This window comes from Pteronotus mesoamericanus, unplaced genomic scaffold (assembly GCF_021234165.1).
Source record: "Pteronotus mesoamericanus isolate MK-2021 breed Mesoamerican mustached bat unplaced genomic scaffold, CSHL_Meso_final contig_291, whole genome shotgun sequence".
Taxonomy (NCBI): domain Eukaryota; kingdom Metazoa; phylum Chordata; class Mammalia; order Chiroptera; family Mormoopidae; genus Pteronotus; species Pteronotus mesoamericanus.
Window position 1 is genome coordinate 5,102,425 of NW_026555124.1, and position 25,500 is coordinate 5,127,924.

Genomic DNA, 25,500 nt, shown 5'->3' on the forward strand with positions numbered 1-25,500 from the left:
CCAACTCCTCAAACAAATCACAAACAAAAACTGATAGCAACTCATATTTTGTATAAATAAAGCAAGTTCATCTTAGTGGGATCGATATGCCAGGTATTGAATGTTATTGTTGATAATTAACCTGATCATATTACATTGCCAGGAAATCTTATTATACTTTTCCTTTAAAAAAATTAATAAACTTGATTTCTTAGAGCAGTTTTGCATTTACAGAAAAATTAAAGGGTCCTCATCCATTCCCATGTCCACCCTCTATCCAGTTTCCCCTATTACTAACATTTCCATTGGTGTAATACATTTGTTACAACCTGTGAACCAGATTGATACAGTATTTGCTAAAGTCCACAGTTTACATTAGGGTTCATTCCTTGTGTTATACAGTTCTATGAGCTTTGTCAATTGCATAATGTCATATATCCTTCATCACAGTATCACACAAAACAGTTTCATTGCCCTAAAAATCTCCTGTGTTCCACCTATTCATTCCTCCTCCCTCCTCCAACTCCTGCCTTTCCTTTTTAATACTCTAATTAAGTGTAGGGTTCTATTAATTAGTTGGAGCTAAGAATTTGCTTAAATACCCAGTGATTCCCCATTGCAATCAAAGTTTCTTAATCATTAATTTAGACTAACACTGCTCTACAGAAATACAGGGTCCAGCAGAAGCAACACCTGCTTGAGTGTGGTTGGTAGGGTATTGATATGCATGTAATAATTTATAGTTTTAATTTGAACACTTCACCTAAAATGTCATATGGTGTGCTTGAATATGATATTGTTATGTTGCAAAATTACATGCTTATGATTTTGTAATAAAAGACTTATAAAAAGGGGCGTTATTTGTGTTGGACTCTGGTTAATGTGAGTCACATATGTATTTAAAATTTCTGCATTAAAAAAGTAAAAAGAAATAAACAAAATTTGTTTAATAATATACCTGTCCCAATGTATCCAAAATATTATTCATTCCAATATATAACCGATATAAAAATTGAGATAAATTTTTTTGGTACTAACTCTAAATCTAATGTGCATTTTACACTTACAGCACACCTCATTTCAGACTAGTCACATTTCAAGTGCTCAATAGCCACAAGCAGCCAGTGACTAAGATATTGGACAGTGCAGGCCTGGACTGTGAGCAACTTGAAAGCAGGTTATTCTCCCCTCTCCAGGGCCTCCAGATTAGGCCTGCAGTAAAGACCTTTGGAAGGTATATGAGAAAGATAAAAGGGCTCTCTAAACCTCTTGGTGTCTGATGCTTACATGTCCTGCAATCACTATCTTTCAACCCTCCAGTTTTGGAAAAAGTGGAATGGGGAATCACGCTCATTCTGGCATATCAAAGGAATACTGGGCTGTCTGACTCCCAGAAAGCCTGAATCATCTGAAGGTTGACTCATGAGCCTAAGTGACTGAAATGTAATATGAATCAAATTTGCCTTCCAAGCCATCGTTCTGTTTCCATTTTCTCTCCCCTCTCCCTCTTTCTTTGGGTGACTCATCCTCCCACCTTGTGCGAGTCCAGCATCCAGCAGATCTCAAAATTCTCCTGGAAGGAGATGAGCGTACTTTCAAATGCTCCGCCCCGGTCCCCAGATGGCCCAGCCCAGTTACATTTTGCCTACCTCATGCAGGGTGTGCAATTTAGACTGGAAGTGACCTTTTACCTTGTCAAAAAAAATATTTTTTCTTTTGCGGTAGTAATGGCAGTAGTGATGAGGTGGCCTAAGAATTTAAGTTTGAAAAAAATATAATCTTTTATTTCAAAATCTTTTAAAGTGTTACGTTTTTTTCAGTCCTTAGGGCCTACTTTACAGTCCTGTTAGCACCGTTGTCCACTCTGGGTTTTTTCCTTTCCTGGGAGGAAAGTTTCCATTCCTAGTCCCCAGGATAACAACACCCTTCCGGTGCCGCGCCAGGAACGCCCCTGCCCCTCAGGGCAGGCGAGTTTGCTCCCTTTCGCAGTACTCTCCTAGGCGACGGGAGCTCCAACGGCGAACAAGGCCCAGACCCCAGCCCTTATCCTCAACTACCCAACGTGGAGGGTGGGATTGCCAGTTCCAAGCCCCGCCCACCGAACCCAACCCGGCCGGTAAAAGAGAGGAAACGCCAAGAGCCCCACCCACTTTCCTATCTTTTCCTTTCCGTTGGGCCGGTTGGTTGTCCTTCGTCTCTGTCCCGTAGCCAATTGGCTCCCTCCGTCCCGCGCCAGTCCCTGCCTGACGGGGGTGGGGTGGCGGGGGTGAATCACGCCAAACTGGGCGGAGAGTCTGCTGGCCTCTCTCCTTCGCTCGTTTGGGCGGCGGCGGCAACTGGGGACGGGGCGGGTGGCGCATCACGGGTGCGGAGGCAGGAGCAGCAGTCTCATTGTTCCAGGCGCCGTCGCCTCTGCAGGTCCCTCGGCTCTTTCGGCCCTGCCCCTTTCAGTCCTCCCCAACCCCCACAACTGCCCGGTGCTCCGAGGAAAAGCGTTTCCGGCGGCGGCGGCTGCAGCAGCATCATCTCCGACCTGCCAGCCATGGAAGACATGGACCAGTCGTCTCTGGTCTCCTCGTCCTCGGACCACCAGCCCCGGCCTCAGCCCACGTTCAAATACCAGTTCGTGAGGGAGGACGAGGAGGAGGAGGAGGAGGAAGAGGAGGAAGAAGATGAGGATGAGGACCTGGAGGAGCTGGAGGTCCTGGAGAGGAAGCCCGCCGCCGGGCTGTCGGCGGCCCCAGTGCCCACCGCCCCCACCGCGCCGCTGCTGGACTTCGGCAATGACTTCGTGCCCCCCGCGCCCCGGGGGCCCCTGCCGGCCGCGCCCCCGGCCGCCCCAGAGAGGCAGCCGTCCTGGGACACGAGCCCCGCGTCGTCCGTGCCATCCTTACCCGCTGCCGCAGCCTTGCCCTCCAAGCTCCCTGAGGACGACGAGCCTCCGGCCCGGCCTCCCCCTCCTCCCCCGGCCAACGTGAGCCCCCAAGCCGAGTCCGCGTGGACCCCGCCTGCCCCGGCCCCCGCCGCGCCCCCCTCCACACCGGCCGCGCCCAAGCGCAGGGGCTCCTCTGGCTCAGTGGGTGAGTGCCTATCCCTCCCTCCTCGCGCCCCTCCCTCTTTTGTGTGCAGCCCCAGCTGCTCCGGCGGAGCCCCACTGTCTGCCGGGAGGAGGCTTTGTCTGCGGGCGAAGACCTTGGGGCGAAGGCGCCCTCCCCCACCCTGGTGGGAACCACGGGGAGCTGGGTGTGGCGGCAGTGGAATCCCGGGCGTGTTTTTTGTCTGTGGGAGTATCGGCGAACACGTGTACCCCGCCCGCTCCTAGGTTCTTCCCTGTAGTCCCCATTCCGCTGAGTCTCGGAAGTTCGGCACCCACCCACCCCTAGTAGGAACTGGGTGTGTATCGAGGAACTCGGGTTGTGCATTCATTGGGCTGGCTTGGTTCTGGGGTGAGGATGGAAAGGCCTTGGCGCCCTAATCTTTTGTCTACCCGTCTGGGTTGCTCCTAGGGAAAAGACGCAGTTTCGCTGCTAGTCAGCTTGCCTCCCTTTAGCCCTGGCCTCCATCCTCACCCGCTCTGGGGCCGGAGTGGCCCCGAAGCGTTTCGCCTCTCTTCCCCTCTCCTTGCTCTGGTGTGGAGCTGGCCCGTTGGAAAATGTCCACATTGACCCAACTGCAGTGAAGGGAGAGCGCCTCCAGTGGTGCCGCGCGTGGAGAATTGGGAAGGAGAGAGTTCTGGCGACGTCCTGCCACCGCCCAGTTTATCCTCACCAGCTAAACAGAGCTGGGGAGATGGGATCTGGGCATTGTGTTCCGAGGGGGCGCCGTTTTGCCAGGGTCTCAGTGGCAGAGTAAGAGGAATTGCTGTCAGTGTGGACAGATTTCGCTTATTAATGCATCATAATTGAGGCAGAATGATTGATATTCTTAAAGAAGGGAAACCTGTGGATTCCTTTCCGGGAATAGGCCAACTAAACTTGTGGCAGATTTACTATGAGATTTAATGAAATATTTTGGGGCAGGTTTTCACGTATTGATTAAAGTATTTCTTGAGAGTTACGTTGTAGATCGACAGAGATAGATCCGCAAAGTCTGTAAATAGTTTTCAAATCTTTCCATTCACGAGTACCTTTTCCTACATGATTAATTTATTTTTAAGAACATCTTCCGAAATTATTTTAGAAGATAAATTCAGAGTTCAACTTACTAGGCAGATTATAAACTTATTAACAAGTAGCTTCTTTTTTGGGGGGACAGAGAATGTCCCACTAACAGTAGGACCTTTATGTATAAAAGGTCAAGAATCAGGTAGTGATTTGCAGCCTTGTAGAATTTTAGAAATGGCTCATTTTCAGAAAATCAGTTTTTGAGATCACAATTTTTTTGCTTCCATTCACTCCTTGACAGTGGGAAAATAATCTAATTGTGATGTTTCGTTTTAATATTGACCTCCCCCAAAACATGACTCAAAACACTACACACTACACTAAATATATTAGAAAATTAGGAGTATCTCAGTCTTCTTTCTCTGAATTAAAAACACATTTGAGAGAAACTAAGTTGAGGTATGGAAATATAAAGGAATAAGAAATTTTCAGAAGGGAAGTTTATTGCTTAACAAAAGCATACTAATTTGTCATCTTGTATTCCTGCATGGGAACAAAAAGAATAATTCTTTTTTTTGAACATGAGGGGTTCGAGAGATGACAGCATTTGCTTGGAATTTGACTTTCGGAATAGTAGTGTGGAAGACAAGGAGGAGAAAATACTGTCTTCACAGGGACTCTGTGTAGTTTCCTCTTTCTGTATTGATAACTACTGGGAAAACTTTAGTACCTTTAATTTGATTATGGTCATGGATAGGTAAACCATTTCAGTGAGTCTAGGTTTCTTTTAATCATTCGTTCAACTGATTATTGTTTATCTACCAGGAGATAGGTACTGTTGGGTTATGAGAGTACAGCAATAAGCAAGATAACATGTGCCTCCCCATGAGGGTAATAGAGGTATTGGGTTGGCCAAAAAGTCCATACATTTTTTTCTGTAAGACACATTTTTCATTTTCACCAATAACTTTATTGATTTGTATATTTTGAGTATGTTGGCCATCTTGTATGGCATAACATTGTTCATTCTCAATTAATGTCTTGATTTGATCGCTATCAATTTCAACTGGTCTTCCTGACCGTGGAGCATCATCCAGCGAGGAATCTTCCAGCACAAACTTTGCAAACCACTTTTGACTCTTTCAATCAGTCATAGCACCTTCTCCATACACTGAACAAATCTTTTTTGTGTTTCAGTGGTGTTTTTACTTTTTTTGAAATAATAAAGCATAATATGCTGAAAATGTTGTGTATTTTCTTACATTTTCAATATTAAAATGGCTCCACAAAAATTCACCAATATCAATATTGCTTCCCACTAAGAAAAAAGCTTTTTAAAAAAATGCACACTGATATGACAGCTGTCACAATACAATCTTAACACAATTGTTTCAAATAAAGTTAAAGACAAACGCTACTACAGACATCTTAACAGAAAACAAAAGAACTTTTTTGGCCAATGCAATAAACTTAGTGGTGTTATGAGGAAATTAAACAGGATGATGACATGGAAAATGATAGGGATATGTGGGGTCCTTTGTGAGGCTGTTCTGAGGAGGTAAGATACGAGCTACAATCAAAAATTTCCATGCGACTCTTGGGAGGCAAAAGCCTTGAGTAAGGAATGAGCTTTGTCTATTTGGGAATCTAGTTAGGAATACTAGTGAGAAAAACTAGGGACGACAGTGGGGTGGGCTTCACTTAGATCTCTTAACAGACCATGGTAAAAAGATTAACTTAAAAAAAAATATTGTTTACTTTAGAAATATGCTCCTTAAATAACTGTGATTTTGAAGCAGAAAGTTTTGAAGATTTAGAACTGAGGACTGATATGAGAGAGTAAAGACAAGGTGAGAAATGTGTGGAGCTTGGTTGGTAATAGACCAGCCTGACTGAAAGGGGGTTGATCCGTGATATGTGTATTTAACGTTGTCATTTATACTGTTTTTGAGTAAACTCTGATTTCCATTTCCTGGTAAGTCGTAATTTTGCTCTTTGCTGTTGTGCTCAGAGCATCCCTATTGTAATGCAGTAACTGAAGTGAGAACCAGAGCCTTTTGGTGACCATTTTTCAGGTGAAAACAATTGGCTTCAAGTTATGAAGGTGGTTGATTAACCTAGGCTTTGAGGATATACAAGGGAAACTGGATAGAAATTAGGTTGAGAGAAATGCAAACATCATTAAGAGTTGCACTGAACTGGTCTCTAGACATATTCTAAAACAGTGTTAATTAAGATTAAAATGGGGCTCTCTGGCTCTCAGGCTCTTCTTCAAGGATGTCTGGGTGATTGTGCTGCAGCTGCCTGCATTTTCCAATGGACAACAGATGGTATTTTAGATGGGAAGGAACTCTGGGCTCATTCTAGGATCAGGCTGTCCTGGCAGAGGGTGGCAGGGTTATTTTCCTTTGGGTGCTCTAGAGGGTGCTCTGAGGCAGAAACTTTCCATTCTTCCAAAATTGTGTAGCTTTTGTATTTTATGCTGTTTTAGTTTGTAAGCTAACCCTAAAGAAATAAGATAATTAAAACTGACAGGGGGAAATGATTGGAGAACTCAGGTGTTAAAGGAGTTTAGCCTTAACTGATAGGCTTAAGTGATTAAAGCTGTAACTAAAGAGTTTTGGAGAATTCAAGATGGCAGAGGAGTGACTGGAAGTCACACTGACCTCTTCCCAGGACCAATTTGGAATTACAACTAAATTGTGGAGAAATCACCTAGAACAAACAACTGAACTATAGCGAGAGAGGAGCCTTATAACCTTGGACAGAGAGAAGAATCAGCTTTAGCACAGCCTGACTGGTAAGGAGTGCGGTAGAGACTTGAGAAGAGAGGCTGGGCGCTCACAGGTGACAGCACCAGAAGAATATTTAAATGACTAGTTGGATCCCCCTGAGAAGAGTGGGGTCTAAAATCATAAGTGGGCACTTCCTGCCTAAGCACCAGAGCACAAAAGTACACAGACAGTACCCAGCTGCGAAAAGCAGCAGGGTTGCTCTCTGCCAGAGACAGGTGGCTGGAGAGGCAAAGAGCTGTTTAAAGGACCAAGGCATAAATTTTTTTTTGCAGCCACTTACCTTGAGCTCTGGCAAAGGCAGGGGCAGAGTGGGCTAGAGACACCTGAGGAGAAACTGGGGAAAGAGGCTTTGGGGAGAGAACTGAGGGAATAGCTGGCAGAAACCCAGTGCTGACTCATCCCCCATATGACAGCAGCCATCTTGCTTGGGTAGACCACTCCCTTGAGCTGCATGAGAGGACACAATAGTACCGCCCTCAGGAGGGACTTTGCCCCACTCTTTGGTGTCTAAGCCTGACTGATGAGTGCAGAGTGACTAGATTAACAACGGAAAGAGACAGCCACAGTCTGTAGGTTCCGGGAAGTCTTGAACAGACTGTGTAGGGTGAGACAGGGTCAACATCTGACATCATTAGAGGCAGATCCAGAAAGAAGAAACAGCAGCCTCCTACCATGGAAGTTCACACCACAAAGTCAAGAAGTCAAGATAGATCAATTTAAGAAGCAGAAGCAAAAAAGAAGAGTTTCACAAATAGTAGGAAGACAAAGAAACACCCCCCAATCGAAGGGAAAGGAGGAATCCCCAGAAAGAGAACTAAATGAAATAGAGGCACGTAAACTGTCAGATACTGAGTTCCAAACAATGGTTCTAAGGAAGCTTGAGCTCAGAGAATTACCCAAGACTACAGGGACTCTGCAAGGAACTTACTGCAAACTATATAAGCATGAAAAAGGACATAGAAACTATCAATAAGAGGCAAGGGGAAATGAAGAATGCAGTTTCTGAATTGAAGAACACAATAGAAGGAATCACAAGCATGTTAGATGAAGCAGAGGAACAAATCAGCGACCTAGATGATAAGGTAGAAAAAAGCTCCCAGAAAGAGCAAGAAAATGAAAAAAGACTCAAAAAGAATGAAGATGATTTTAGGGAAATGCAGGACAACCTGAGACATAGTAATGCCTGTATAATAGAGATACCAGAAGGAGAAGAGGGATAGAGAATCTGTTTGAAAAAGTGATGATGGAAAACTTCCCTAACTGGAGGAAAGAAAAAGTCACACAAGTCCAGGAAGCACAGAGGATGTCATTCAGGAGGAACCCAATGAGGCCCAATCTAAAATACATCATAATTAAGATGGGAAATATCAAAGACAAACAGAGAATCCTAAAGGCAGCAAGGGAGAAACAGGTAGTAACATATAAGAGAGCCCCAATACAGCCAGCAGCTGACTTCTCAACAGAAATGCTATAAGCCAGAATGGAATGGCAAGAAATATTCCACGGAATGAAAAGCAAAAACCTGCAACCAAGACAATCCAACAAGGCTATCAATTAAAATGAAAGGTGAAATAAAGAGTTTTCCAGATAAAAGAAGGCTAAAAGAATACATCTCCACCAAACCAGCATTGCAAAATATGCTAAAGGGAGTGCTTTAAGAAGATGAAGAAAAAGAGTCTGAATACCCACTTTCTTTCAGTCACCAATACTTGATATTACCAATATTTTTAATATTTATTAGTCTGATTGTGACAATGATGTGTTATTTTAGTTGTCACTTTATTATTTGTTGAAACTAAACCTGTTTTTGTATATTTCTTGCCTATCTTTTTTAAAAAAGCTTTAAATGACTTTTTGGTATCCTTTATCCATTTTTTTACTTAATATTTGTAGAATTTTTTCCCTTAAAAAAAAAGATTGAAATGTGTGGTAGATCTGGATTCTGAAGGGTATTGAAATGTCCAATTAAGGAATTAGGGTTTTGTCATCTGCTTTTATTCATGCTCTGCCACCTACAGTTTCTTTTGCTTTAGGCAATTTATATTAGGAAACCAAAAGTGTTTTTATTGTTTCCAAAATATAGTTGTTATATTATTTTTCAACCTCCTCCTGATTCACTGCATTAGGCATTGGGAAACCATTGAAGATTATTTAACTGAGACATGGAAGGCATCGTGAAAACTGTTAAAAAAAAAAAAAAGCGGTGACCATATTCTAGATAGGTTGGAAAGAAAAACAGAGGAACTGTTTAGAAAGCTTTTGCAATAATTCTGAGACAGGTGAGTAGAGCCTGAACTAGTTCATTACAAGTTTAGTGAAAATGGAATAGAAAAGAAGCATGATTAGTTGTGAATTTGTATTTTTATAGTTAGGTTACAAAGAGGCTTTATGAAAGAAGAATTAATAGAACTTTGAGGCCATGAATGTAAATGCAAAGAAAAGAATGTTGGTGCTTATTAAATCAATTTCAGAGACTGTCCAAAGCTGTTAGTTGCAGTGGAAATTTGTGTAGAATTGGATATTGCTGTAAGTATAGCATTATTATGTCTTGGAGATTAAAAACTGTCAGTCTTTATAAAGTCATTTATTATATGATCTTTTATATTGATACAGGAGCACATATTAGAAATGATAAAAGATTTTTAGTGATATAGTTTAAATCTTAAGGTGCTTCTAAAGAAGGTGATTGTCATGCCATATTCCCCATCTTCCTTCCATTTTTTTAATCTAACAGATGATACAAGGAATAGAACCAATGAATTTAGATTCTTAATAATTTCTTTTGTTAAGTCATTTCTTATTTTCTAACGAGGAACCAGTACCCTTATGGATAAGATGAATTATTGTGTATATTTCAGATTGGTTCCTAGGAAGCACAGTGTCCAATTTATATGCTTAAATCCCTTTTAAAATGATGTAATAAATATATATGGAATCTTTGATAAATATATAATTATATGGAAAAGTATTTAGGAAATGTGCTATTTTATTCTATATCTCTATAAACTTGGAAGGTTTGCTGTATTATACAAAACATTTCTAAAAAGGGTCATATTATCTATTGTCCAAAAATTAGCTCTGTTTTATTCATAGTATATTTAAAAGCAATTTATTTGAAACCCTACTGGTGCAAGGCCACAATTTAAATGACATCTTTTAAAGGTATTTTGCTAGCCCAGGATACAAGTACCAACCAAATGGATGTATTTTTTGATTCTTCTTTGGAACCTCCAACTAAGTAGAAGTAAATGCTGCAGATACACTATTCTTATAGTGCATTCTTTGAGAGTTTTGTTATTGTTTCTAAACATGACCCTAGAAGGTTCCCCTGAAGGTGATAGCATCAGGGATGGGAAGCGTAATGGCAGAATCATAGTACATCAGCAGTGTTTAAATGGGTGAATGTGATCTTTGTGGACACAGGCATGCAGGATGGTGAGACCCAGTTTTACCAATGCTAAGGTCTTCTCTGTCTCATGGCCTCATCATTCCTTTAAACAATAGAGGAGGAGTTGATAATGTCACATTTAAGCTGCTGGGTTTTGGTTTCTTGGCATGGTGATTATTTTTAAGTTGCTTTCCTCATGTGTTCCTATAATATTCTGTTCTTACCTCATGATATATATCATACCACATATATGGTAATGGTATGTTTACTCATCTCTAGTCTCTACCAGATTGTATGCTCTTGAGTAAAGGGTAAAGGGGCTTTATTACCTTTTTTCCCTTGAGGAAAAGGCCTATATGACATTATATCTGCATTGCTGAGCCCAGAGATACGGTAGACCCAGATTATTTGTTGAATAAATAAAAAGTTAGAGATGAACGTGGATCTTCATATTCTGTTTAGTCCCAGAATTACTACAATATTGTCTCTCAATAAAAATTCTAAGTGTTGCCCTGGCTGGTGTGGCTCAGTGGATTGAGCACCTGTGAATCAAAAGGTCGCTGGTTCAATTCTCAGTCAGGACACATGCCTGGTTTGTGGGCCAGGTTCCCAGTTGGGGGTGTGTGAGAGACAACCTATCCTTGTATCTCTCTCATGTTTCTCTCCCTCTCTCATTTCTTTCCTCTCTTTCTAAAAGTAAACAAAATCTTTAAAGACTTACCAAAGCAGCAAAACTCTTAAAAAAAAAAAACCCGTAAGTATTATGAATTAAAGCATGTATTTATTATACAAATGAATGTATTATTATTTTTTTTTAGTCAGTCTTTTGTTCATGATCAATTTGGTGGTTTCTCAGCTTTTCTGTTATAAATAATGTTGCTGTGACCACCCTTATATAAACTTCTTTGGGAATACGCACTGTTTTTTATTTGTTGTAACAAATTCATCCAAGTAGAATTACTGGTTCAAAGGGTATGTGCATTTAAAATGTTGATAGTTGATGCCAAATTGTACCACAAAGAGTTGTTACAAACTATGTACCCACCAATAATATGTGAAAGTACCTTTTCCCTTTTGCCTTTGCCAATATAGTAGATTGATAAAAAAAGTTTTTTTAATGTATATTTCCCAGTATTTTTCTAATTATCTTAGGTGCCATATTTTTTTTAGGTGCCAGTGCATTTTTCTGATCACAGCTTTGACAACTGCTACTACTACTTCCCCTCCCCCTCTGTCTTCTCATTTTCTTTGTTCTTATAGATGTAGGAGCACTTGCCCTATTGTAAGGAAATTAGCCTTTGTCATACATATGCCATACAAAAATTTCTCCCATGTGTTTTCTTGGTATTTTTATGATTTCATTTTGACATTTAATTCTTTCTTCTGTAGTTTACTTTGTTCTAGAGAGTGAAGTAGTAATATAATTTTATTTTTTAATATGATTTCCCATTTGTTTCAACACTATTTTCTTTACTACATATTTTGAAATGCCACTTTTGTTATATACTTATTGTATGGGTGAAATATTTTCTGTTTCATTTATTTGTTTTAATTGCTATAACTTTAATCTTAAAAAATGTTCAATTACAGTTGACATTCAGTATTATGTTAGTTTCGGGTGTACAGCGTAGTGGTTAGGCATTTATAGAACTTACAAGGTGGTCCCCTTAATAAGTCTAGTTCCTATCTGACAACCATACATAGGCTATAACTTTTAAATAAAATATAAGCTGATAGGACTTTTTCACATATACTCCTTGTCCTGTGCATGTATAATTTTCTATCTGATCTTTAAAGTTTATCTAGTCTCCTCTCCTTCTGTTGGAAGTATAGTGGGTTACAACACATTTATGGATTAAATTAGAGAAGAATTTATATATTTTCAGTGTTGATATTATATATTTTTTCTACCAGCACATGGTTTTTATTAACATATATTTTTTAAAAATTTAGTTTATAATTAATGTCAAGTGTCGGCTTTAAAACAAATGCTAAGTGTTCTAGGCTGCACAGGAGTAGGAAACACTTGAAATACTGGGTTTTTGCTCCCCTCTTCCCAGTTGATTATAGACCATTAAAAATAAGTCTCCCTGCATTTTCCTTTCTAAAATATTTTTACTGTAGTAGGAGCTGTAGTTGCTAAATACTGGATTAACTTTTTAGCTCCCTCTGAATCCTTTACTTAAGCGGACCTCTAGTTTTATTTAAAGAACAGTATTTCTTTAATGGCTTGTGTTTCTCATAGATGGAGTTGTTATAGCTAAGGAAGGCTTATAAAGTTTCATGGTTCATACAGATTTGATAGTTGTCTGGTCCCTTGGAAGTTCAATATTAGTTAAGAAAAAGTTAACACAAGTCTTTTTTGTTGTTTTGTTTTGTTTTTTAATACCAGGCTTAGGGCTGCGTATGGGGACAAAAAGATAAAAACTTTGTTAGATGCTTTTGCTTGCATAAGGTGAATTATGAAAATCAGAAGATCAGGTATTTCATTATGTTATATTTTATGTCATCTCTACTATACATAGATCTTCTCTAAGGATCAGATCTATAATACCACTTTTGAACAAGACAATAAAACTACCACCTACCAACATACTTTCTCATTTACCCACTGTATTCCACCAAACTTGTTGTAGTCCGTTTTACTAAAATTTTGTTACCAAAACATGTTGCAGGAGCTGTAGTTAAGTTTGGCATTGATAGAATCAAATGTATATTTTAATGGTCTGCTAAAAGAAGTATGGGTACAACTAATTTTGCTTCAGTATAACATAATTTTAGTATGCTTACGTTGCCTTATCTGTTTTTTTGGAGAGAGTGAAAAAATTATTTTTACTTTTTATTACAGAAAATTGAAACATAAAGGAAGACAGAATAGTGAATGAAACCTCACTTAGCTAACACTGAGCCCCAACAGACATGAATCCATGGCTAATCTTGCCAATCCCACACCCTCATAAATATTTCAGTATGTATCTTGCAAACTGTAAGTACTGTTTTCCAAAACATAACCACAAGACGTACTCTTCATCAGACACTTCTCCAACATATTTAACAATAACTAATTATCATCAAATATCTAGCCAGTGTTTATATTTCCTGTTATATAGTGGATATTATAACGTCTTTTTTTTTATAGTAGTTTTTATAAAAGAATCAGAATTCAAATAAGGTCCACAGATTACAGTGGATTGGTTGGTTTTGTAAGTCTATGGGTTCTCCCTTGCTTACTTGTGCACTCTGAAATTTGTTGAAATATGCACATACACTTTTTTCATTTTAATGTTTTTATTTAATTAGTTGATAGTCATTTTAATGTTTTTATTAAGATATAACTTACATACAGTAAAGTGCAGATCTTAAGTTTTGGAAATTCTGTATTTTGACAAATGCATCTACTCATTTAACCCACACCCCTATCAAGATATAGAACCTTTTCTTCATCCCAGAAAGATCCCTTGGGCCCTTAGCAGTCAATTTAATTCAATTCTTGTTCTATCCTTCCCCAGCCCTGCAATCCCAAGCAACTACTGTTCAGGTTGTTTTTACCATAGTTTTGTATCTTACAGAGCATCATAGGAATGGAATCATACAGTACGTACTCTTGTGTCTAGTTTTTTGCATTCAGTATTTTTTCAGGTTTATCAGTAGTGTTGCAGGTATCAGTAATTTGTTCCTTTTTACTACTGAGTAGTCCAAGATAAGAATATACCACAATTTAATTATTCATTCATTGTTAATGGACATTTGGATTATTTATAATTTTTGGCTAAGGATCAAATTCTGTGAACAATAGAATGCTATGAACATTCTTGCTTAGGCCTTTTTCGTGGACTTTTTTTTTCAGTTCTCTTGGGTAAAGAGGGTAGAATTGAGTAAGAGTAGAATTGCTGGTTAATGGGGTAAGTATCTTTATAAAAAATTGTCAAACTCTTCTCCAGACTGGTTCCACATCTACCAGCAATGTGTGAGAGTTAGGGGTGACCTCAGTTATCACCAACATTTGATATTATCAGTCTTTTTAATTTTAGTGGGTATGTAGTTGTTTCTCATTGGGTTTTAATTCAGATGTCCCCCACTAATTTAAAACACTGAAAATTTGCATTTATGCAAATGAATTAAAGGGCTTTTACATGTCTATTGGCTACTCGTATATTTTCTTTTGTGAAGTGTCCAAGTAATTTACCCATTCTTACGTTGTTATGTATCATTTTCTTACTGGTTTGTAGGAATCTTTTGTCAGATTATGCATTGTGAATATATTCTCTTAACCTGTAACTTACATGTTAATTTTATTGATGGGTTCTTTTGATGAATATAATTTTCTGCTTTTGAAGAGGTCTTAATTTATTAAGCTTTCCTTTTATGGTTCATGCTTAGTGTGTTAAGACACCTTTGCCTATTCCAAGGTTGTGAAAATATTCTATGTATCGTTCTAGGAGCTTTATAATTTTAGCTTTTATGTTTAAATCTCTGATCCATCTTGAAATAACTTTTGTCTGTGGGAGAGAGATATAGATTCAGATTTACATATTTTTTCCATATAGATATTTGGTGTCCCAGCAAAATTTTTTGGAAGATATTTTTATTGATTTGTTTTGGTGCCTATGATGAAAATCATTGACCATATAAGTGTGTCTATGTAAGCACACAGATGCCCTTCAACTTATGATGGTGGTTATGTCCCGTAAAACTCATGGTAAGTTGAAAATATCCTAGGTCAAAAGTGCACTTCGATGCTTAAAAATTGACACTGACTTTCTCTGGCATTATCCCATGTCCATTTACATAAATGTGTCTAGCATTCAGTGTGGGAGTGGGTGGGAGAGTGGGATAATGAGGTGGAGATGGAGAAGAAAGATTAGCTCATTAAATATGATTTTTTAAAAAGCATTTAATACATTTAACCTACCAAACATCATAGCTTAACCCTGCGGAGGTCGCAGCCGATCTGAGAGCTACAAACACACTCTTTTCTTAAATATTGTCACATATATCAGGTGCACAGGTCAAAGGTCATGACTAGGTGCACATTTGTGGGTGAGTAATGTTAAGCCATAACGTTCAAGCTGTCAGTTTGGTTATAACACGATTTCATAAGTGTGTATGATATTCGATAGTAAATTGTATGTGAGAGAGATCACCTTGAGCATAGCAGTATTGTTTGCAATGACTGTTACAAACGTTTTGCAAAGCCAGCTATTGAAAATTCTGATTAAATAATGTTAACATTTTTTGGATTGTATTTTTTAGCATATCTATGTTTCAGTTATTTGAAAAGAAAAATTTTTATTTGTGTTTTTATATTTCTTTGATAATCTCTAGATTGCAACCGAAAATAAAAAGTCATGTACTTTATTATATAAATAAATGCAAATTTTCAGTGTCTTAAATTTTTTTTCATATTTTAGCACATACTAGTAATGTATCTCAAATACATGTAACCTATATTGTATTTTTTTTTGACCGTGACCGCTGCAGGTTTAGCTTAGCCTAGCTTAAACGTGGTGAGAACACTTATACTTTGCCTGCCTACAGTTGGCAAAATCGTCTAACAGTGAATAATACATTGTAGAGCATCAGTTGTTCCCCTCTGACCTGGTAGCTGTGGTTTGCTGCTGTGTGCTGCTGTTGCCTAGGGTCAAGCGTCACCAAGAATTGTACTGCTTATCACTAGCCTGGGAAAAGATCTAAAATTGGAAGTATGGTTTCTGCTGAATGTGTATTGCTTTCTGTAAAATTAAGCCAGTGTGAGTTAAGGATGTCTGTATCTGTTTTGTTCTGTTGATCTATTTGTCTGTTTTTATGCCAATGCCAGACTGTTTTAATTGCTATAACTTTACAGTAAGTCTTAAAATCAAGTAGCATGAGTATACCAAGTTTTATATTTTTTTCAAAATTATTTGCTCTAAGCTCTTTGTATTTCCATATACATTTTAGGACTAACTTGTTCATTTCTACAGATGGCCTGTAGGGAATTTGATTAGAATTGTTACTGAATCTATAGATTAATATGGGGAGAATTGACATCTTAGGGTTTGAGAATTTACCCCATAACAATCTTACAAATTTGCCTGCCGTAGTTTCATGGATGTTGGCAGAAGTCACAGCTGCCTAGGTTATTACTCACAGCAATGCTCATCACCAGAATATCAGCATTTTCTTGCACAGGTTCCCTGAGCTCCATTTCCCATAGGGCAACACTGAGAGGGCCAAATGGCGCTTGCACTTGCAGGAGTGGTATTACAGGAGAGCAACCTTGTACTTAGAGAAACGGAATATTACACTACCTGATAAGCATGCCTGCCTTATTATTGCTCAAGTGGAAGACACTGTTTCTATCTCAAACGCTGTTTGTTATGTAAACATTGTTGAAAAGATAGGAACAAAGGCAGTCAGCACCCTATCCCTCAGTTTGCAGGATATGCAAAAATCACAAGAAACTCTTAAGAGTACTATTTCCTGACAATAAAAGTCTCCCAGTCCATAAACATGAGGTATATATTATATATTAAAACGCTTATGCCTTTTTCGTATATAAGATATATATATATAAATATATAAATAAATATATAAAAATACATTTTATATATATTAAAACAATGCCTTCTTTAGTTTCTTTCAGGAGTGTTTTATAGTTTTCAGTGTAGAGCTTTTGTATTTCTATTGTTGAATTTATTTCTAAGTAATTTATGTTTTCTGTTGCTATTGTAGATGATAATAGTTATTTTTCATTTATTAGTTGCTGGTAAATGAAAATACAGTGATTTTTCTATACTGTTCTTATAACTATCCTGCATCCTCCCTAAATTCTCTTACTAGCTCTTGTAGGGTTAAGTAGGGTTTTTTAACCATAGAATTTTCTAACTACACAGTGCTGTTGTTTCAAAGCTAAGATTGTTTTACTTTTTCCCTTCTGATTTTTGTTACAGGGAATCAGTGAATAATGATAATAGAGTATATATATTTTTATGATAAGAAAGCAAGTACAGTAAAACATGTAAAAAATTCTTTGCATCGTGGAGAAATTATGGTTAGTCTTTCATAATTAAATATTTTTTTCCTAGATATTCTGACCCTTAGGTTGAGAAAGTTTCCTTCAACTCTGTTGAGAATTTTTGTGAAATAGGTATTGAATTGTAATAGATGTCTTTGGTATCTTTTGAGACAATAATATATGGGCTTTCTTTTTCGGGCTATTAGTATGGTAAATTTCATTGTCTGATTTTGAATGTTGAACCAATCTTGTATTCCTGGAATTGAACCCTTTTGGTAATGAATATACTTCTTATGAATTGCTAGATTCAATTGGCTAATATATTGTAAAAGTTATTTCTTTAAGATTTTATTTATATTTAGACAGAGGAGAAGGGGAGAGGGAGAGAAACATCAATGTGTGGTTGTCTCTTTTGCACTGCCTGCTGGGGACCTGGCCTGCAACCCAGGCATGTGCCCTGACTCGGAAGAGAACTGGCTACCCTTTGGTTTGCAGACTGGCACTCAATCCACTTGAGCCACACCAGCCAGGACTGTAAAAGTTTTTTACATGTATGTGTATAAAGTATTTTTTCCTGTAAATTTATTTCCTTGTAATATCCTTGCCTGGTTTTGGTATTAATATATAAGTTTGTAAAACGTTTTGGAAAGTTTGCTTTTCCTGTATTTTTTGAAATAGTTTGTGTAAGTATCCTTAGATTTTATAGAATTTACTGGTGAAGCCATCTGGGCTTGGAGTTTTCTTCATGGAGATGGTTTTAAATTACAAGTATACTGCCCCTGGCTGGTGTGGCTCAGTGGATTGAGTGCCATCCTGTGAACCAAAGGATCGCGGATTCAATTTCCAGTCAGGACGCATGCCTGGTTTGCCGGCCAGGCCCCCAGTAGCGCGTGCGCAAGAGGGCAACCACACATTGATGTTTCCCTCTCTTTGTTCCTCTCTCCCCCTCTCTCTAAAAATAAATAAAATCTTCAAAAAAGTTACAAGTATACTTTATTTAAGTGATATAAGGCTATTCAGATTTTATATTTCTTCCCTGTCGGTTTTGGAAATCTATGCCTTTCAAGGAATTTGTCCCTCTCCTAAGTTGTCTGATTTATTGGCATAAACTTGTGTGTAATATTGTTATGTTTTTAAGATCGATAGTGAACAGACCCTCTTTTATTTCCATTACATGTTTTTATCTCTCTTTTCTTGATAGTTTTATGGATTATCAATTGTATTGATCTCATCATTTTTGGTTTCGTTTATTTTTCTCTGTTGTTGTTTTCTATAACATTGGTTGGGTTTAACTCTTTTCTAATTTCATAAGATGTAAGCTCTTTGAATTTAATCCTTCTAAAAGCATTTAGAGCTATAAATTTTTCTCCAAGCTTGCTTTATCTGTATCCCACAAAGTTCCATTATCATTTAATTTAAAATATGCTTTAATTTCCCCTGTGATATATTTTGTGGTTCATGAGTTATTTAAAATTGCATAGTTTAATTTCAGACATTTGGGAGTTTTCCAGATATTTTTGTTTTATTGACTTCAATTTAATTCATGTGATCAAGGAGCATACACTGATGTCAGTCTTTTTAAGTTTATTGAGGTTTGTTTTATAGACCAGGAAATGGTTTATCTTGGTGAATGTTTTATGTGTACTTGAGAAGAATGTGTGTTCTGTTGTTTGTAGTGCTCTATAAAAGCCAGTTTAGTTCCCCAGTTGATGATGTTATCTTAAATCATCTATATCCTTATTGATTACATGCATAGGTGTGTGGTCTATCAATTAATTGAGAGTTGAGTGTTTAGAGTTTAAAATAAAAGTTATAGATACGTGTGTCCCCTTTAGTTGTTGCTTCATGTGTTTCCTATATGCCTTTCCCATACACCCTTAGTGTTGTTATATATGTATTTAGTACCATGTCTAGTTATTCCTTTATCATTACCAAGTGCTCCCCTATCTCTTGATAATCTCAAGGTATAATACTCCTGGTCTTTGAATCACTCTGCTTGACATTAATATAGTCACTCCAGATTTCATAGGATAAGTGCTTGGATGATATATCCTTTCAGATTCTTTTACTTTTCGTTTATCTGTGTTCTTACATTTGAAGTGTGTGTCCTATATCATAGGGTTTTTATCTAGTCTGAAACCTCTGCCTTTTAATTGCGGCCATTTACATTCATTGTAATTATTAGTATGGTTCATTTAAGTCTTTGTTTTTTTCCCCATCTGGTGTTTGTTTTATGCTTTCATGTATTTCTTCCATCCTATGTGCGTTTATTGTTATACATTTTCCTTCTACAAATACTGTGTATTGTAATTATTTGAGCTTCAAAAATCAGTTATTCTTTAAAGAAATTAAGAAATGAGAATATTTTGGATCTACTCAACATATTTACCATTCTGCCATTATTCATTCCTTCATGATGACACAGATTTTTATCCAATGTCATTTTCCTTCAGTCTGAAGAGTTTTATTTCAAGTTTCTTGTAGTGCAGGTCTCTTGGTGGTAATTTCTTTGAGCTCCTGTTTTCTTAGTTTGTCTGATAATACCATTATTGTCTTTATTTTTCAACAGTATTTTTGATGAAGACAGTCAATATTGCTATTTATGGAAATTATGTTTTATAAAGTCACAGAAAACACTGAATTAGCAAATGCTGAATCATTGCTCCTAGGGGAAATACAGGGTTAGGTTCCTGGAAACCTCTAGGCATAGCATTTTTGTTAACTGGTCTATATATAACTTTGTTTTACATGTGTTTCTAGTTAAAATCATGATTTACTATATATTGTTGATTCATTAATATTGAACTTACGGCCAACAGCACTATAACTGATGCCTGAATGAAGTCTTATTTAACATGTGTACTTTCTTTGTATGGTACATCACAACCTTTTTGTGGTTAAGAACACTAGACAGAACTTTAGCACTGTGCCTAGAAGCCAATTCAAGCAGCTGAATCACTAACAAAAGCCACAAAAATGTGAAAAAATGTGGCACTAACTAAGCTGGGGAAAGAACCTGTGTTTACATTCTGAGAGGTGAAACAAGGAGACATAGGGTTTTCTTTACCTTATGTGAGAAATATGTGTTGGGTGACTGGAATATTTTGCTGCTCAGTGCATGTGTGCTGCTGTATTGATTTGGGGATTACCAGTTTGGCCTGTAAACAAATTTGCAAATAGGGAATCAGTGAATAATGATAATAGAGTATATATAATTTTAGGTTGTCGATTTCTTTTCTCATTTTAAAGATGTCCATTATCTTTTGGAATACCGTATTTTGCCGTGTATATTGTGCACCTTTTTGCCCAAATTTTTGAGGGAAAAATAAGGATTTACATTATACATGGGTATGATGGTTACATACCATGGGTATAATAATCCCGTGTATAACACGTACAAAAATGTGGGTACACATTATACATAGCAAAATACGGTACATTATTTCCATTGAGAAGTCAGGTCGTTCTTATTGCTGTCTCCTTGCTTTTTTCCTATTTTAAAGGTTTTCCTTTATCTTTGGTTTTCAACAATTTGACTTCTACAATGAATTTCTTTGTGGTTTGTATTTATTCTGCTTCTTGGATCTATAAGTTGATATTTTCCGTTACAGTTGGCAAATTTTAATCCATTATATCTTTATTCCCTTTTTTTTTTTTTTTCCCTATCAGTCACTATTGCCTTTTGGGGGACTCCAATTACATATATTTTAAATGCTTCATTATCTCAGGTCACTGAGGCTCTCTTCATTCTTTCCCCTCAGCCTTTTTTTCCCTTCCTGCTGTGATTCAGTTTGGATAGCTGCTGTTACTTTCTTTAAGTTTATTTATCCTTTTGCACTGTCCAGTCTGCTCTTAAACCAATCTAGTGAATTTTTCTTAATGTAATTTTCAGTTATAGAATCTCATTTGGTTCTTTTTTCTAGTCTGTATTCTCTACGAAGAATCTGTTCATTCATGTCCATCTTTTACTGTACATCTTTGGGAATATTTCAATAGCTATTTTAATTTCCATTTTATGTTTGCTAATCCAAAATATATATTATATCTGTGTTTGTTTACATTGACTGTTTTTTCTAAATTATGATTATATTTCTTTCTCATGTGCAGGTTTTCTTTTTTAAATTTTATACTGGTTGTCATGGGTTTGGTGTTAGTTTTGTTCTGTCAGGCAGTTAATTATCTGGCAAATCATCTTGATCTTTTTAAGTCTTGATTTTTAATGTTAGAGTCGGTCGAAAAGTAGGAGTCTGTTGACTTTTTCTGTAAGGGTTGAGTAGTAAATATTTTAGGCTTGTGGGTTATGCAGTTTCTATCTTAACTACTCATCTTGGCCCATATAAAGCAAAAGTGGCTGTAGACAATACATAGGTGAATGGACAGGCCTGTCTTCCAATAAAACTTTGGCCCACGAGCCATATTTTGTTGATTCTTGGTCTAGAGTATTCCTTACTTTAGGGTTAGAGTAGTCCCACTCGTAAGGTGTTCTTTTCTGGTGTTTATCTTTTATATTGGGGTGTTCAGTAAGATCTCCCCACGCTTGCTGGTCAAAATTAGTTCAGGTCTTCCAGTGTAGTCTAACCTCCAGAATATCCATTCAGTTCACAACTCTATTATAGATTTCCCTGCTAGGCTTTGCTGAGTCTTGTGCTGCGTATTTAAAGGGAAGAACCAAATATTTAAAGGGAACCTCTATCCAGATTTCTGGAGCTCCTTCTCTCTTCAGCTGTTCTTTGTATATTACCCTACCTCACAAATTCCAGGTAACTCTCCATCCTCCTCAGCTTAGCAAGGGCACAGAGTTCTTGGGTTCTATTTTTAGGTTCTTCTTTCTTATGGTGTAGACCAGAAAGTGCCTTCAGGCAGAAAGCCAGGGCATTCATCTGGTGTGCTTCCCTCTTAGAAATTACACTCTTTCCTGTACTGCCTGTTGTCCAGTGCCTCAATACAGTTGCTTCATGTATTTTGTTCAGTTTCATAGTTGTTTATGTTGGGAGGATTGGTCTGATAAAATTACTCTCATAGCTAGAAGGAGAAGTTCTTTTCTATGGTTCTAAAATGCAGCTTGTTTCCTTTGTTTTATAAATTACATATGGTTTTACTGACCAATTACACATTTAGTTGATAAAAAGGCTGATTTGAAATGAATGTCAAGGAAAATAGTTACAAGAGGGTGTGGACAGCCCTGGGTAGGTGGCTCATTTAGTTGAAGCATCATCTCGCACAACAAAAGATTGCAGATTTGATGTGGGTCAGGACACATAAACTAGGTTTCGGGTTTGATCCCCAGTTGGGATGCGTATGGGAGGCAGCCAATCAATATTTCTTTCTCACATTGATGTTTGTCTCTCTCTCTCTCTGGTGAGGATTTAAAAGTGTGTGTGGACATTAGTGAGCTTGTGATAGTGTGTGTGTATGTATATTTTAATTCACAGTAATAAATTAAAAACTGCTATACCACTTTTACTTTTTTAAAAAGTGATCTACTTAACAAAAGGAGAGATCTCTAGTGAACTTTAATTTTGAAACTGATCCTTAAAAGGATTCATGGGCATGGACAACACTGTGGTGATTGCAGGGTTTAGGGAGTATAAAGAGACTAAATGGTGGTGGTGGGGGGGAATAAAATTGAAAAAAGTATGTAAGAAAAAACAAAAAATAAAAAAAAAAGAAACTGATTCTTGTGTGATGGAAGTAAATAGCATTTAAAGTGTATAGCCCTGCTGCAGTTAATCTAACTTTACATTCTAGATTTAGGTTAGGGAAAGAAGTGAATTTAGCATTAGGGCCCACATGAAGAATAGATCATTTGGAAAAAGTTGTTTAGTTGTTTTGTGAGTGGTACACATATTTCATACTACCATTATGAGTAGTTTAGTGATTCTATTCATTTTACTGAGAGTGATAAGGAAATAAACATGTATCTGATTATAATGAAAAAGTTAAATGATAATTTCCTTTGTCATGAATTAGCTTTGTGACTTTGAATAATCTACTTAATTCTCTGAGCTTATGTAACTGGAAATGTGGTAGAAGATTAACAAGAGTAAGATAAGGATGAGCATGTTTTAGAAAGAAAGTAAGGCTGAATATGGTGAATTTTAGCATTACTGGATTTCAACAGTCAGATATGCAGGAAGGGGAAGCATGGGTTTGGTTAGGAAGACTCATGTTTGATAAGCATAGATGACCTGTGAGTTGTTAAGGTAAGTTTAGATAGTTAAACTTGGGGCCATATGGTATAGGGCCTTATTTATCTGAGAGTTTTAGATATAATTCAGTGGATAACCGGAAGCCTTTAAATGTTTCTGAGCAAGAGAATGTCCTTTTAGAAATATAAATTTGATGGCAATAGAGCAGATAGACTTAATAGTAAAGTTCTGGCTTTCCTTTTATCTATTAGTGAAAATCTTTTTTTTTTTTTTAAAGCATGTCACTATGTGTCTACTTAGTATGGGTATAATTAAGCCCTTAATATTTATTATCTTTTTTCTGGTTCTCCATATTAGCACAACTGAGGTTGATGGTCAGAGTTTTAATTTTATTCAATAATTAGAATTTGGCATTATGAGAAGATCATCAAAAGAGGGGGAGTTGTTATAGAAAGAGGGAGAATGTTTTTCATTTTACTTATTGTAGTATCCCTGATTATAAGATACTTTAATTCACCAGTGAAAATCAACATCTTTTAGAGAAAAAGAAAGATTACTCTAAAATCAGTAATTTTTTTCAAAAAATGTTTTAGCTCTAGAATTTGATAGCTGTGATACATAAGTATTGTTGATCAAAATTTTCTTTGAACAGTCTTAATTTTATTAGTCACTTTTAGTTTCTAATTTATACAAAGTCCAAGAAAGGAAGTATCGCAGTCATTAAAAGAGTATGAACTTGTAAACTCTATGAATTCAAATGTCAAATCCATGACTCTCAATTTTGTGACTCTGCGCAAGTTATTTAGCCTTTGTATGCTTCTCTTTCCTCATCTATGAAAAGAAGATAACAGTAGTACCTACTTGATAGGATGGTTTTGAGTATCGAAAGAGTAACTGAATTACATGTGTCCAGCCAGCATTAATGTCTGTATAAATGTTTTATATTTGTGAAGTAGAAGCAGTTGATCAGTGAAATACTTCAGATAATTACAGGATATTTGCTGGATGATAATTACCTTGTTTCAGGAGATCAAACTCGAGGGGGCTGAAGAAATAAGAATTTGCATCTGTTGCAAATTCTTATTCATAAAGCACATGATCCTTGAGAGTTAGAGCTGTTTAAATCCTGGCTCTATGGTCTCCTAGCTCTGTGCTAGGGCAGGACAAGTTGCTTCTTTTTCTTTTCCCCTTCCCACTGAACATTTTGAGATGTATACTATTATTATTTTTATTTTATAAATGAGGAAATTGAGGCACAGAAAGGCTAAATAGTAAGTTTCTTAGGGATGCACAGTTATAAGTGCTTTGAACCCAAGCAATTTGATCTCTGGATCAATGGTTGCTTTAGTAGGGTAGTTCGAGCAACTCTCTTCTTGAAGGCCAAATGATAGTACCTCTTCTGGATCTTTTTCTAAAAGCTTTTAGAAATGCAGTACTTGTTTAGTGGTTAATTTTGTGTTTAATCTCATCTTTCAAAATGTGAAGATTTTTCCTCTTTATTTGAAATCTAGTGAATATTTGAAATACCAATTTGTAAATTTTCTCATTTGGCCAGGTGCCAGGAATATATTGGCTTGGCCAAAAAGTCTGTTGTTTTTTCCATAAAATGAAAGACCCATTTTTCATTTTCACTAATAACTTTATTGATTTGGATATTTTGAGAATGTTGGCTATCTTCCACGTGGTGTAACATCGATTGTTCTCAGTATCTTGATTTGTTTGCTATCAACTTCAACTGATCTTACCCAACCGTCGTGTAGCATCCTCCAGCAAGAAATCTTCAGCATGAAACTTCCAAACCACTTTGGATGTGTTCGATCAGTCATAGCACCTTCTCCATACAATGCACAAATCTTTTTGGTGTTTCAGTTGTGTTTTTACCTTTCTTGAAATAATAAAACATAATATACCGAAAATGTTGCATATTTTCTATCTTCAGTATTAAAATGGCTACACAAAAATTCAGCAATTTTGATAAATTCTTTTTAAATGCTTGCTGATGTGACAGCTGTCACAATACAGTCTAACAAAATTGTTTTGAATGAAGTTAAAGACAACTAAGCTCTACTGGAGCCATCTTATGGAAAAA

The 25,500-nt window shown here is 37.1% G+C and overlaps 1 protein-coding gene across 1 annotated transcript in view; it reads left to right on the plus strand.

Annotated features, from left to right (window-relative positions):
* Window positions 1-2,324: 2,324 nt before the first annotated feature.
* The window catches only part of RTN4 (reticulon 4), a 75,240-nt gene continuing 52,064 nt past the window's right edge, over window positions 2,325-25,500 (plus strand). The window contains exon 1 of the mRNA XM_054575440.1: window positions 2,325-3,059. Within this exon, the coding sequence (XP_054431415.1) occupies window positions 2,522-3,059 (538 nt within the window). The 5' untranslated portion in view covers window positions 2,325-2,521. The remainder of the gene's footprint in view (window positions 3,060-25,500) is intronic.